The sequence below is a fragment of the Rana temporaria genome, chromosome 10 (genome assembly GCF_905171775.1).
Source record: "Rana temporaria chromosome 10, aRanTem1.1, whole genome shotgun sequence".
Lineage (NCBI taxonomy): Eukaryota > Metazoa > Chordata > Amphibia > Anura > Ranidae > Rana > Rana temporaria.
The window spans coordinates 131205886-131221578 of NC_053498.1; the positions used below are offsets into that span (position 1 = coordinate 131205886).

At 44.3% G+C, this 15693-nt stretch overlaps 1 protein-coding gene across 2 annotated transcripts in view; it reads left to right on the forward strand.

The window, feature by feature from the left end:
- The window catches only part of CCDC30 (coiled-coil domain containing 30), a 99915-nt gene that overhangs the window by 58019 nt on the left and 26203 nt on the right, over positions 1–15693 (forward strand). For both annotated transcript variants that reach the window (XM_040326277.1, XM_040326278.1), the window contains 7 exons: positions 436–564; positions 1355–1470; positions 2770–3016; positions 5569–5745; positions 8134–8343; positions 13469–13626; positions 15163–15328. In XM_040326277.1, coding sequence (XP_040182211.1) covers positions 436–564; positions 1355–1470; positions 2770–3016; positions 5569–5745; positions 8134–8343; positions 13469–13626; positions 15163–15328 — 1203 coding nt within the window. The remainder of the gene's footprint in view (positions 1–435; positions 565–1354; positions 1471–2769; positions 3017–5568; positions 5746–8133; positions 8344–13468; positions 13627–15162; positions 15329–15693) is intronic.

Sequence of the window (15693 nt, forward strand, 5' to 3'; positions counted from 1 at the left end):
ATGTTCGGTCGTCTGTACAGACCTACCGTACATGTCCGAGCGCCCGCCATCCCTCGCATGCGTCGAATGACTTTGACGCATGTGTGGAAGCATTGAACTGGCAGGGCCGCCCACGTCGCCGCGTCATCGTCGCGGCGACGGCGCGGACACGCCCCGCGTATTGTTTACGCACGGATTTCTGTATGATGGTGAGTACAGCCACCATACAGAAATCCCCGGGCAGACATGCACGGTGAAAACGGTCCGACGGACCGGTTTCATCGTACATGTTTGCTCGTCTGTACGCGGCCTCAGACTCGCTTGGCACAGAGGAACAAACAGGGGTTTCTTCAGAATAAAAAAAGGTTGGAATCTACAACAAAGTTTGTTAAAATCCCTGCAAATGTACATAGAATTTTTTTTTTTATGACTTTTATTTTTATTGATATTTTTCAGGAACTGGCTGAACTAAAGCCAATGCTGAAAGGTGTACAGGACCAACTGTTGAGAGCCGAGCGGGAGAATAACAACCTGCGTTCAAAAAATGAGCAGTTGGAAAAAGAAAAACGTTTTCAGGATAATAAGGTGATTCAGAATTTGTGAACATTGCTGATACTTTGGTTGTGGGATCTTTTTTGCTGTCTCAAATACTCTCAGTTCTGACCATGGAGTCTCATTCCTCTTTCTGAATTCCCAATAACATTCACACTTTACTGCATGAGACTAGGCAGGCAGTGCAGCCCCCCCCCCCTTTTTACTTACCTGAACCCGATCTTTCTAGCGATGGGGAGGAGCACAGCAGCTCCAGCCGCTTTCTCGGGTCCTCATTGGATAGATTGATAGTAGCAAGTGCCATAGGCTCCCGCTGCTGTCAATCAAATCCAGTGACACGGAGCTGGGGGCGGGGCCGAGTCCTATCTGTGACAATGGACGCAGCAGCAGGACTCAGGAGTACGCCCACATGAGTGCCCCCATGGAAAGCGGCTCTCCATGGGGGCGCTCAAGAATAGGAGCCAGGAGCGCCACTGGGAGACCCCAGAAGAAGATGGTTGGGGCCACTCTATGCAAAACCCTTGCGCAGAGGAGGTAAGTATGACATGTTTGTTAAAACCTTTACAACCCCTTTAAGGCCTTGTTCACACTTGAAGTACTGATGTTGCGCTTTTTTTTTTTCTTGTGTGTTTTTTTTCTTTGCTCTGTTAATTAAAGACTCAGTAGATGGCAGGTCTTGCATTATGATGATGCTTCAACTCCTTCCAAACTCGACATATAACTTTTTCAGTTTTGAGTGTGAAAGGGAAAGAATCTGATTGGCTGTGCGATTGAACTTTAACACTGTGACATCTTACTGAATATTTTGTGCTTTTTGTATCAGATTTCCGAGCTGGTGGAGCAGTGTAAAAAGCTGAAATTGGAAGTCGCTGAAAATAAATTGCACACCAATAAGCACTTAGGAGAAGGGGGCAAGGATCTGGAAACTGAAAAATGGAGGCGAGTATGAAAGGCCCACCATAGTGAAAAATGTTGTATTCTGGTAACTGTATAGAGCTTTCTTTTGGTGGTATTTGATCACCTCTGCTGTTCTTATTTTTTGCGCTATAAACAAAAATAGAGCGACAATTTTGAAAAAAATGCAATATCTTTTACTTTTTGCTATAATAAATATCCCCCAAAAATATATATAAAAACATTTTTTTTCCTCAGTTTAGGCCGATACGTATTCTTCTACCTATCTTTGGTAAAAAAAAATCGCAATAAGCGTTTATCGGTTGGTTTGCGCAAAATTTATAGCGTTTACAAAATAAGGGATAGTTTTATTGCATTTTTATTAATCAATTTATTTATTTTTTACTACTAATGGCGGCGATCAGCGATTTTTTTTTTTCGTGACTGTGACATTATGGCGGACACTTCGGACAATTTTGACACATTTTTGGGACCATTGTCATTTTCACAGCAAAAAAAAGCATTTAAATTGCATTGTTTACTGTGAAAATGACAATTGCAGTTTGGGAGTTAACCACAAGGGGGCGCTGAAGGGGTTATGTATGACCTCATCTGTGTTTCTAACTGTAGGGGGGGGTGGCTGTAGGAGTGACGTCATTGATTGTGATTCCCTATATAAGGGAACACGCGATCGATGATGGCGCCACAGTGAAGAACGGGGAAGCTGTGTTTACACACAGCTCTCCCCGTTCTTCAGCTCCGGGGACCGATCGCGGGACTCCAGCGGCGATCGGGTCCCACGGTCACGGAGCTTCGGACCGGGTTGCGGGAGCGCGCCCGCGACCCACGGCTGGGCACTTAAAGAGGACGTACCTGTAAGTGCTTGTGCCCAGCCGTGCCATTCTGCTGATGTATATGTGCAGGAGGCGGTCCTTAAGCGGTTAATAATAAAGTTGCTTTATAGAAGAGTCACTTGAAGTGAATGACCACATCGCACTTCAAACTTTAACCTCCTCGGCGGTATGATTATGTCAGATTTTTGCTCAAAGCGTATGTTGTTTCACATGGAAATTCAACGTTTTATATTTTAGGCCTGTAATTCCTAGGAATGTGTGTGTGTGTGTGTGTATATGTGTGTGTGTGTGTATATGTGTGTGTGTGTGTGTATATATATATATATATATATATATAGATGTGTGTGTGTGTGTGTAATATAAATAAATATATATATATATATATATATATATATATATATATATATATATATATATATATATATATATATATAAAATAATTTTGTGTGTGTGTATATGTATATGTATATATTCTTTTATGGTTTTATAGTGCCGCTTTGTCGGAGCACCAGAGGAAATGTGAAACTCTCCAAAAACAAATCCAGGATGGACTAGAAGAGAAGCAACACCTATGGGAAGAAAACTTGCAGCTCAGACAGGAAGTGACCATTTGCAGGCAGGATCTGCAGGCCAAGAGAGAAGAGATTGCACGCCTAAGACAGGACCTTTTTAATCTGCAGAATCCCACACCCAGACCTCAGACATGCGTAGATGGGGCTGAGCAGACTGTTTCACAGGTTTGTTAAACTGTTTCCTATGTGTTGGATGGGCAGTGGTTGTGCATATGGTCCACCTAATTCTTATTGCATGTCATATGAGAGTTTGGGGTGGTTAGGATAAAGGAGCATGGCTTGGGAAGAGACGCAGAGCTGCAGAGGGAAATTTGAAGGGAAATGCATATGTATATTAAGTTTGCCGTCCACAGTGGCAGACTTTGCATTAGCAACCTATCAAGACCTTTCCGAGGGGTGTTCCTAGCCCTGTGTAAATGTCTTGGGCCAGGGTTCACACTGGTACGACATGACAGTCGTACAACTGGGGATCTGACTTTACCCTGCGACTTGATGTCCGATTTCTATCCGACTTGGATCCCGACAATACCAGGCCCTTTGAGTCTGGTATGGATCTCTAGGGGAACCCCCACATCAAAAAAGGAAAACGGTGTGGGGTCCCCCCAAAATCTATATTAGACCCTTATCTGTGCATGCAGCCCGGCATGGGGGGGTCAGTAGTATTGGTTAGTAGTTGGCCCACCTTTTTGCAGCTACAGTATAACAGCTTCAACTCTTCTGGGAAGGCTGTCCACAAGGTTTAGGAGTGTGTCTATGGGAATGTTTGACCATTCTTCCAGAAGCACATTTGTGAGGTCAGGCACTGATGTTGGCTGAGAAGGCCTGGCTCGCAGTCTCCTCTCTAATTCATCTCAAAGTTGTTTTATCGAGTTGAGGCCAGGACTCTGTGCAGGCCAGTCAAGTTCATTCCAAAGGTGTCTATCAGGTTGAGGTCAGGACTTTGTGGAGGCCCGTCAAGTTCCTCCACCCCAAACTCACTTATCCATGTGTTTATGGACCTTGCTTTGTGCACTGGTCCAAATCATTTGGTGGAGAGGGGAATATGGTGTGGGGTTGTTTTTCAGGGGTTGAGCCTGGCCCCTTAGTTCCAGTGAAGGGAACTCTTAAGGCATCCGCATACCAAGAAATTTTGGACAATTTCATGCTCCAAACTTTTTGGGGATGGCCCCTTCCTATTCCTATTCCAACATGACTGTGCACCAGTGCACCTTGTGGACAGCCTTCCCAGAAGAGTTGTAGCTGTTATAGCTGCAAAGGGCGGGCCAACTCAATATTGAACCCTACGGACTAAGACTGGGAGGCCATTAAAGTTCATGTGCGTGTAAGACAGGTGTCCCAATACTTTTGACAATATAGTGTATTTCCCATAGTGGGGAAACTCAGTATAGAGTTTTAGAGTTGGGGACCACACTTACCCTTGACACGGCAGTGTGGCTTCCACATGTATTTGCAGATGTATGTACTGAAAACCGTATTTTTTAATATAACTGTAACGAAACATCCCACACTCTGCTTGAGTGCTTTCGTCATATACCGCTTCCTCATAGTCTGAATATAGATATCAGTCTAAATATAGATATTTGATTGCTGAACATGGACTGTTTATTAGAACCAGAATACAAGTCTTATATACGGTTAAAGAGGAGGAGGTTCGTACCTCCTGCTCATATTACTCTAACAATAAACCTGTAACCAGAAACATAAATTAACATGAGCTAATTAACTAATCCCTTAAAGCAGCTTAACTACAATACACATTATCATACATATCAACACAGAACTCCTTCATACAATTGCAGGGTTAATTGGCACAAACAACAATGGGTGAAAGACTCTTGGAAGCTGTGGCAAGCCATACTAGACTCCTTTACATTATAGAACACAGACAGGTGGCTGGAGTTGATGACCATAGCATCTAACAGTATATGTCCCAACATTATGAATCGGCACTATTTCTAATATGGCATATACAGGGTTCCCAGAGTCTGTGTGTCTTGGGTGGGGGGACATGGACCTGAATCCAAAGTAACACCACCTCAATGGTCCCCAGGCATACAGCTCACAAAGGGCACTGTTTTCCCAAATGGCAGGGCCCATAATCGGTAGGCAAGAGCTAACATTCAGTCCCCTCCAAAAGCCAGGCTAGGTCTGTCACAATACCATTAACAGCCGCAATGCTTTACTTCCTGGTTCACACACAGAGGATGGCGGTGGGGGCAGCAGAGTGACGAGAGATCGCTCGTCCTCTGCTGCTGACGGCGCTGGACTCCAGGACAGGTAAGTGTCCTAATGTTAAAAGTCAGCAGCTGCAGTATTTGTAGCTGCTGGCTTTTAATATTATTTTTTTTCGGCGGAGATCCGCTTTAACTGAGCTAACCTGCCCTACCCCAGCTGCTTGCTTATGTTGGTTCCAGAGGAGGCCACGGCTCTGGAGCCAATGGGAGTAAGCAGCTTCGGTGTGTCAAGGAAGCTTAATTAAGCTTAGGGGTGTGGATTTTGTCAAAGTTGTGTTAATAGAAAGCCATGGCTCTTGAGCTGAGGTAAGAAAGAAGGATTTCCTATGCATGGTAATAACTGATCTGAATGGATACCATGGTTTCCTTTTTCTTTTTAATTCTTGGGGCAAAAAGATGAGGGACACAACTTTTGGTTTTTAAAGGAGATGCCCAAAGTGGTTCAAAAACCTATACTTGGCTTTTTTTTTGCTATTTTGGCAGAATAAAGCTGGGGACGCTCTTATCCAGCAGCAGTTCGAGGAAATCCGCCAACTTCGCCAAGACCTCAACAGAGTGCACAACGTCTGCAGCTCGGCAGAAAAGGAACTGCGATACGAAAGAGACAAAAACCTGGAGATCAAGAAACAAAATAACCTCCTGCAGAAGGAACACATTAAGGTATGACCCCACCCCTGAATTGGAGGCAGGACTTGGTTCCGTCTTCTTCTGTCAAGCAGTCACCTCTCTGTAGACAATACAGAACTAATGGATACCATGGGCATTTCATGGGTTAAATTTTTTAGTCCATACATTCCATACATTAAAAAAACAAGACCTTATTTATAAAAATAAAACAAAGGAACCTATAGAAAATTAAAGCATTTATTACCAGTAGCAAACGGTCTCCTTCCTGGTTTTATTTGCTCAAAAACTAAAGTCTGATTGGTGGATATGGGCAGCATTTTTACCTTTGAACATGGAAACCTGGACACCTTTTTGTGTCCGCCCCTAATCCCTAGCTGGTTCCCATTAACAAATTATTTGTCATCAGTTGAGTGGGCAGACTGATTTCTGATTGGTTGACATGGGTTAGCATGGACTACTGTCAGAGTGCACCACTGCTTGTATTTTTACCCACAGTCTGTAGACTAATGTCTGCAGACTACCATATATACTCGAGTATAAGCCAAGTTTTTCAGCACAGTTTTTTTTGTGCTGAAAATGCCCCCCTCGGCTTATACTCAAATTTCACTGTCCATCTGCAGCCTCATGCGCCTGATCTCCCGGCGCTGTGACATGCAGTCAGTCTAGTCGACGGCCGTGCAGGGTAACAAAGCCCCGCCTCCACCTCCTCCTCGCCCTCGTCTGTGATAGGTGGGCCACTGACTCACTGCTGGGAAAAAAACAGGACGAAGAGGAGGCGGGGCTTTGTTACACTGCACGGCCGTCAACTAGAGTGACTGCATGTCACAGCGCTGGAGATCAAGGCACAGTGAGGAGGCATGCAGATAGGCACAGTGAGGAGGCATGCAGATAGGCACAGTGAGGAGGCATGCAGATGGGCACAGTGAGGAGGCATGCAGATGGGCACAGTGAGGAGGCATGCAGATAGGCACAGTGAGGAGGCATGCAGATGGGCACAGTGAGGCTGCAGATTAGCATTGTTGACCCTCTTTTCCACTTACAATAGCTGCTGCATTTCTCACCCTAGGCTTATACTCGAGTCAATACGTTTTCCCATTTTTTTGTTGTAAAATGAGGTGCCTCGACTTGTATTCGGGTCGGCTTATACTCGAGTATATACGGTAATTGATGAATCCTTATGGTGAGGGTTGATTAATCTCTATCATCTCTTTGACAACTACCTGCTGTCAAATGTGGCTGCCTCTAACAGCTCTAGGCCCTTCTAATGATTAGAAATCCAGTAGCCGTTCCTGATCTTGTAATAACTAGCTATTGCTAAATAAATGTAAGACAAAATAAAAATTGATCTTGCAGAGGCCACTGCAGCTTGTAGATTGCAGTGTGCCTCTGTTTAATACTGCAATTATTTGATACAATTATAGTAGTAAACAAAAAAATTTAAATAAAACATTAATTGTGTGTGTCCCCCCCCCCCCCCCACACTTGTCAACCTACAAGAAAAAAATTGCAGGATTTTTCCTAAGATAGTATCCCAAACAAAATTCTTGTGTGTCAATAAATGATTAGTTTGGAAAATTAGAGTTTTTATTGTTATATATTTTATTAACCAACACATACTGACACTGCTTTGACCTGTACATCTAGGCCTTCACTGACCTCCGGTCACAAAAATGTTAAAGTAGAACTATAGGCAAAACTTTTTTTTTTTTGTTCCATTTTGAATAGAGCAAGAGAGGATCATAACCACTGTAAAAAAAAAAAAAAATTCTGCCATGGTTCCCATTGCCTATATTTCCCTTCACTGCCTTTCTCAGCCAAACAGGAAGTAAGAGGAAATTCCTGCAAATTAAGGGAATTCCTTGGGGACCCCCAGGTCACCAGAACTAGTGTCCCCATTGGAATATTTCCCCTCTATTCTACTCTTTTCTAGGGACAAACCAAAATTTGTGACTTTCCTTTGCTTTCGCTTTCAATGATAAACAGGACAAATAGCGAGGGTGATTCTCCCTGATGGGGGCACAGGCAGCAATAAAACCCGATCAAGACTTCTAATCTCCCTGTACTCCATACAAAACAACAAAAAAAGTTTTGCCTTTAGTTATACTGTAAACACTGAAATTTAATTGTGTAGGTTATTTGCTGGGTTTACTTTAATACAAAGTGTTCAAATTTGAATTTACTGTTCTAATAATATTTCCCACTTATAACTTTTTGTCCCTGTGTGCCTTCATTTTAATATAAGGGCCCTTTCACACTGATCAGTTTTTGATGCCTTCCTATTGACTTACAATGGAATATGCTTTTAAAGGACTACATCATTTTGAATGCATTCCTCTGTGGTCTGATATAAATTTGATGATTGCACCTTTCATTAGTATATAATAATTTTCCCCAATTTTCTTACACTTCACACTAATCCAGGTGAGTGAAGAATTAAGCCACGTGAAACAGAAGTATGCCTTTGTAACTGCTACACTCTCCAGCCTGGAAGGTGAACGGGAGCAGCAGCAGCAGAAGATTAAGATGATGGAACTGGAGCTTATGAAAATGAGCCGCAATTCTAAAGTTCAGAACAGCTGGCAGGAGAAACTGGAACATGAAAAATGCCGAGCGGTGGATGCTGAAAAACTGGTATGAGAGCCAAGCTAAGAAGCAGAAACGGTGCCCATTGTTGGTGTCAGTGGGAGGAATAGTGCCCCATCACTAGTGTCAGTGGGAGGAATAGTGCCCCATCACTGGTGTCAGTGGGAGGAATAGTGCCCCATCACTAGTGTCAGTGGGAGGAATAGTGCCCCCATCACTGGTGTCAGTGGGAGGAATAGTGCCCCATCACTAGTGTCAGTGGGAGAAATGGTGCCCCCAGGGGCGGACTGACAACTTATGGGGGCCCCCAGGCAATAGAAGATTATGGGGCCCCTGGACTTACAGATGGCCACCACGCCAGGAGGCGGGGCAGCTAAAATCTCCGGATTTTCACAACAAAAGCATGTCGGTTTCGGACATATCAGGGACAGATGTAATAAAAAAACATAGGGCCAGATCCACAGAGAGAGTACGCCGGCTACTGATACGCCGGCGTACTTTCAAATTACCCGCGTCGTATCTTTAGTTTGAATCCTCAAACCAAGATACGACGGCATCTGGGTTAGATCCGACAGGCGTACGCCTTCGGATCTTAGATGCAATACTTCGGCGTCCGCTGGGTGGAGTTCGCATCTTTTTCCGCGTCGAGTATGCAAATTGGCTATTTCCGACGATCCACGAACGTACGCGCGGCCGTCGCATTCTTTTACGTCGTCTCTAGTCGGCTTTTTCCGGTGTATAGTTAAAGCTGGTGTTTTGCAGCGTATAGTTAGACTTGCCATGTTAAGTATGGCCGTCGTTCCCGCGTTTAATTTTAATTTTTAAAAAAAAATTTGCGTAGTCGTCCGTGAATCGGGATGGACGTAATTCACGTCTATGTTAAAAAAAATGACGTCCTAGCGACGTCATTTAGCGCAATGCACTGCAGGAAATTTAGGGACGGCACAAGCGCAGTTCATTCGGCGCGGGGACGCGCTTCATTTAAATGAAACACGCCCCCTGAATTACGCGCCGTTACGCCGCCAGGGATAGACTACGCCGCCGTAACTTACGGCGCAAAATCTTTGAGGATTCGAAGTCTGGCAAAGTAAGTTACAGTGGCGTAGCGTATCTCCCATACGCTGCGCCGATGCAGATCTCTGTGGATCTGCCCCATAGATTTTTTCATACTGTCCCTGGTTTTACTGAGCTTGGCAACCCTGATGGGGCTCCCTAGTGGCATGGGGCCCTCGGGTAGTGCCCGAGTGACTCAATGGTCAGTCCGCCCCTGAGTGCCCCCATCACTGGTGTCAGTGGGAGGAATAGTCAATTCCTAATGTCCCCATCACTGGTGTCAGTGGGTGGAATAGCGCCCCCATCACTGGTGTCAGTGGGAGGAATAGCGCCCCCATCACTGGTGTCAGTGGGAGGAATAGCGCCCCCATCACTGGTGTCAGTGGGAGGAATAGCGCCCCCATCACTGGTGTCAGTGGGAGGAATAGCGCCCCCATCACTGGTGTCAGTGGGAGGAATAGCGCCCCCATCACTGGTGTCAGTGGGAGGAATAGCGCCCCCATCACTGGTGTCAGTGGGAGGAATAGCGCCCCCATCACTGGTGTCAGTGGGAGGAATAGCGCCCCCATCACTGGTGTCAGTGGGAGGAATAGCGCCCCCATCACTGGTGTCCGTGGGAGGAATGGTACCCCATCACTGGTGTCAGTGGGAGGAATGGTACCCCATCACTGGTGTCAGTGGGAGGAATAGCGGCCCCATCACTGGTGTCAGTAAGAGGAATAGCGCCCCCCATCACTGGTGTCAGTAAGAGGAATAGCGCCCCCATCACTGGTGTCAGTAAGAGGAATAGCGCCCCCATCACTGGTGTCAGTGGGAGGAATGGTACCCCATCAATGGTGTCAGTGGGAGGAAAAGTGCCCCAAGGGCCGGATAAAGGCAAGCAAAGGATCAAAGTTTTGGAGATCCTTGATGTAGGGTATTTGAGGGAATTCCAAAGTGACAGGAGGTGGTTTTAAGGTAAGAATAGATATCCTACTGTGTCTGCTTTACAATACACATTAACATTGGTATACGTAACTAGTGTAAAGGGAGCCTTAAACTCCAAATTAAGCATTTTGCTGATCCCCTTATCTAGCACAACACAGATCACAGCAGAGTCAATTCCCAGTGCATGCAGGGAAGCCCGGAGGCTTTTTATTTTATTTTATTTTTTTAAACTAAGGTCCACCCATATAACACCATATACAAAATACATAAGGAATTATATCACCGATTTGTTTACATAATGAACATAGAGTGACCACCCAGAAGCAGAATTTCTAGCTGTATTAGCCAGACAGGTGGATATTTCTTGAGGTTGTTAAACACAGGTAATGGGTATTTTCTTTTTTAATAATCTACCTCCATGGAATAATTATTATTAATTATTATGTTATAGCACAAGTATGAATGTGCTGCGGAATGTCCATGGCTGCGTTCCAGGAGACTTGGAGCCGACTCGATTAGTCTCCTTCAGAGATCTGCAGGGCGCACATGATCAAGCCCCAGCATGCTTTGCCCATCAGGAGCAGACACTATTTTAAACCATATTTTTCTACTAGTTATGATCTTTAAAAAAATCATTTAGGCTTCATTTCCACTGGCGTTTTTACAGCCACTTGTGTTGGCCTTTTTTACAGCTTAAAAACGCCTGTCCATGTTTATTTTGTAAAAAAAAAAAAAAAAAATGTTTGGAGCTCAAAAACGTCGCGGTAACGTTTTTGAGCGTTTTTGCGCGTTTTTGAGCGTTTTTTAACATCTGGCGTTTTTACAGCTCTACTCTGGTGCTTCAGAACGCCCTGGTCCTGCGTTTTTTTTTTACAGCTCAAAAACGCCTATGCCATTTGAAGCTCAAAAACGCCTATGTGGGCATGATGCCATAGAATAACATGGACAGGCGTTTTTAAGCTGTAAAAAACGCTCAGAAAAGTGGCTGTAAAAACGTCAGTGGAAATGAAGCCTCAATGTGTTTCTGACATAACTGCCTTAAATATATTTCATATTAAATATCTGTGCCACAGAAAAAATAAGTTTCACAATAATACTTACCAGTCTGTCTGCAAGTGAATAAAATGTTTGCTCTCTAGCAGAGCTACAACAATTGAAAGAATTACCAGCACCAAACCCTTTGAGGCTTAAAGCGTATCTAAACCCAAAAAGAGAAAACCTCTCCTTCACCCCTCGCCTCCATTTGTTTGGAATAAGCAGTGAGCGGGCGACACAAATCAACGTGCTTGTGTGTTGTTCGCACTTCCTGGTCTGGGGTGGGCGCGTGCGCTGCCGGCGACCCGCTTCCGGTGTGATTGGACACAGCAAGAGCCAATCTGCAGGTCCAGCGACCGCAAAGGCCACCGGCCATCTGCAATCGTTGGGTCGTTCTGTCACAGAGGAAGGGCGAGATCTGTAATTCCTACTAATCAGGAACACAGATTTTTCTTTGTTATCGGCATCCCCCACACAGTTAGAAAGCACACATAGGGAACACATGCGGCGGTCGGGTTCCCTCGGGGAGCAATCCGGGACGACGGCGCGGCTATTTGTTTATAGCCGCTCCGTCGCGATCGCTCCCCGGAGCTGAAGAACGGGGAGAGCCGTATGTAAACATGGCTTCCCTGTGCTTCACTGTGGCGGCGTATCGATCGAGTGATCCCTTATATAAGGGAGACTCGATCGATGACGTCAGTCCTACAGCCACACCCCCCTACAGTTGTAAACACACACTAGGTGTACCCTAACTCCTACAGCGCCCCCTGTGGTTAACTCCCAAACGGCAACTGTCATTTTCACAATAAACAATGCAATTTAAATGCATTTTTTGCTGTGAAAATTACAATGGTTCCAAAAATGTGTCAAAATTGTCCGAAGTGTCCGCCATAATGTCGCAGTCACGAAAAAAATTGCTGATCGCCGCCATTAGTAGTAAAAAAAAATTCATTAATAAAAATGCAATAAAACTATCCCCTATTTTGTAAACGCTATAAATTTTGCGCAAACCAACCGATAAACGCTTATTGCGATTTTTTTTTTTACTAAAAATAGGTCGAAGAATACGTATCGGCCTAAACTGAGGGAAAATATTTTTTTTAGATATGTTTTTGGGCGATATTTATTATAACAAAAAGTAAAAAATATTGCATTTTTTTCAAAATTGTCGCTCTATTTTTGTTTATAGCGCAAAAAATAAAAACCGCAGAGGTGATCAAATACCACCAAAAGAAAGCTCTATTTGTGGGGAAAAAAGGACACCAATTTTGTTTGGGAGCCACGTCGCACGACCGCGCAATTGTCTGTTAAAGCGACGCAGTGCCGAATCGCAAAACCTGGCCTGGGCATTTAGCTGCCTAAAGGTCCGGGGCTTAAGTGGTTAAAAAAAGTTATAAATTGATTTGCATTTTAATGAGTGAAATACGTTTTGATCCCCCTATCAATCAGCATCTATACAGGTAATGAGCTGAGATCAGGAGCACTCTTTGAAAGGCAGTGCTCCTAATCTCAGCTTGTTTATCTGTATAAAAGACCACAGAAGCAATCGTTTCCAATCTCTCCACCATGGCCAAGACCAAAGAGCTGTCCAAGGATGTCGGGGACAAGATTGTAGACCTACACAAGGCTGGAATGGGCTACAAGACCATCGCCAAGCAGCTTGGTGAGAGGGGGACAACAGCAGAATCAAAAATAATGTGGAAAGGGGGCCTTTCCCTCATTGATTGTGGCGGTAGGAATTTCAAGCCCCCCCCATTGATTTTCAATGGGGGGTTTTGTAATGGATCAAAAAACGGTCAGCTCATGGGAATGTTCTGGGGGCTCCTCCTAGGATAGGTCATTTAAGGTCACCTGACCATCCAGAACATTCCAGAAATTCCCATATTTAAGCAGGAGGCTGAGAGGGGTCTTTGCCGGTCGTCAGAAAGATATTTGAAGAGCGACCCGCTGTCCAATGCTACATCACTTCTACTTTCAATCGCAAAATATTTCCTCACTTTCACACCTGCAAATCATGTAGTGCTTCCATATTTTTATTAAACCCCCTCAATATTATACTATATAGTGTGCATGTGTGTATCTTGTATTAATACTTTGTTTAATATCATACGTTTTGTAGTAGTTTGGTGTATGTCCCTAACGCTTCTATCTTCTATAGGTCTTGGATCTGCAGCAACAACTGCGAGCAACGCAGCACCAAATTACACTCTTGGAAACCCAGATAGCAGACAAGCGCCACCTGGAGGAAGAACTGAAAAAGACCAGAGAGAAGGAATCCAAGGTGAAAATGGATTTACAGGAGGAACAACTTAAAAGGTAAAAGAAATGCTAGTCATGAAAAAACTCCTCCGCTTTGATTTGGCCACAGATTTCCTTTGAAATGATTGTAAAATATTTTATTGTTGCTTTTTATTCACGAATACTCACTAGCATAGGTGTGCGCACCCATAAGTTCCAACACGCATTCCTATATGTGTGTGTGTGTGTGTGTGTGTGTGTGTATACACAAACACTCTTATAAATAAAAGTAAACAAACACTTTAACCACTTCATTACTGGGCACTTAAACCCCCTTCCTGCCCAGACCAATTTTCAGCTTTCAGCTGTGACACATTTTGAATGACAATTGCGCGGTCATACAACACTGTACCCAAATTATATTTTTATCATTTTTTTCCCACAAATGGAGCTTTCTTTTGGTGGTATTTGTAGTGTGGGGGGGGGGGGGGGGGCTCTGGCTGCAATAGTTTGGGGACATTTTGCTGCGCTGGGGACACATGCTGCATTGGTAGACATTGGTAGACATGGGCAGGCTGCATTTTTGGCACGGATAAAGTTGTTGTTAATATTTATTTTTATAACTTAATTCTGCATAAAACATTTAAGTGTCATTTCATGAGATTTATAAGGGCGTGTCTAGGGTCAGGATTAGGGGGCGGGACATGGTAGGGATTGGCGGGGCAACTGGTGGCGAGTACGCCTTGAGAGCTGTCAAGTAGCTCAGGACTTTTAGCCCTGTGTGTGTGTGTGTATATATATATATATATATATATATATATATATATATATATATATATATAGTGTGTGTGTGTGTATGTGTATATATATATATATATATATATAGGGCTGGACGTAATGTACTTTCACGTCGAAAGCAACGACGATTTGCCGACGTCATTTGGAGCATGCGCACTGGGATACGTCCACGGACGGCACATGCGCCGTTCGTTAAAAACGCCAAAAACATGGGGTCACTACTATTTTACATAGAACACGCCCCCAACTAGCCTATTTTGAATTAGGCGGGCTTACACCGGCCCAGTTACACTGCGCCGCCGTAAGTTTCAGCGCAAGTTCTATGTGAATACACAATATGCTGCTCAAACTTACGCTACGCCCGCCTAAAGATAGGCGATTCTCTCTGAATCTACCCCATAATTGTATGTATGTGTAATATATATATATATATAATATTAGTGTGTGTGTGTTCACGGCAGATACCTTAGAGCCTTCCTAAACCTAGTTTGTGTGTGTGTGTGTGTGTGTGTGTGCGCAATGGTTTTCTAGTGCTGTCTGTTTTGAGACCATAGATATCCTGACTCTGATCTGGTCCTACTCAGTCCAAGACTCCAATATTTCTCTTGGTTCTGTCTAAGGAGGTCACCAGTGTAACTAAAATCCAGTTCTGAGTTGCTCAGGAGGAGAAGTGGAAATGCACAGGAACAAAAATTCTAATCTGTACACATGCCCTCGGCAGTTAGAAATTGGTGGCTACCATAACTTTTTCATAGCCAGGGGTAGTCTTCTGAAATGTTAAACTGTGTAGTTATGGTACTTTTCATTCCTTTCTAGGAAAGTCTTGGATGAGAGTTTGGAGGTGTTGCAGCAAGAAATTAAAACCCTTCATGAGAAAGAGATTTCATTGACTGAGAGCAATTGTGCCCTTCAGATTAAACTGCACCAGCATAAGTCAATGCTGCAGCACCTGGATGACGAGAGGAAGTCCGTCACTTCTGAGGTCAGTAAATGTGCGAATATCAATACAAATTCCCCCTCTTTCTCAAATATTAAGCTGTGATATTTGGTACAGGCCTTCCTCTAGTACAGGGGTCTCCAGACTTTCTAAACAAAGGGCCAGTTTACCGTCCTTCAGACTTTCGGGGGGTTGGACTCTGGCCATCGGGAGAACAGACTGTCCCAGCATCAGTGGAAGTACCGTATTTATCGCGGTATAGCACGCTCCCGCGTATACCGTGCACCCCTAAAGTTGCCCCGAATCCTGTGGAAAGTTTTTTTTGTACTTAGTTTTGGTGTCTTGCACGGCGGCCTCTGCGTCCATCTGCGGCTTCGGGTGTCCTCTTCGTCGGGTCCGGCGTCCGTCTG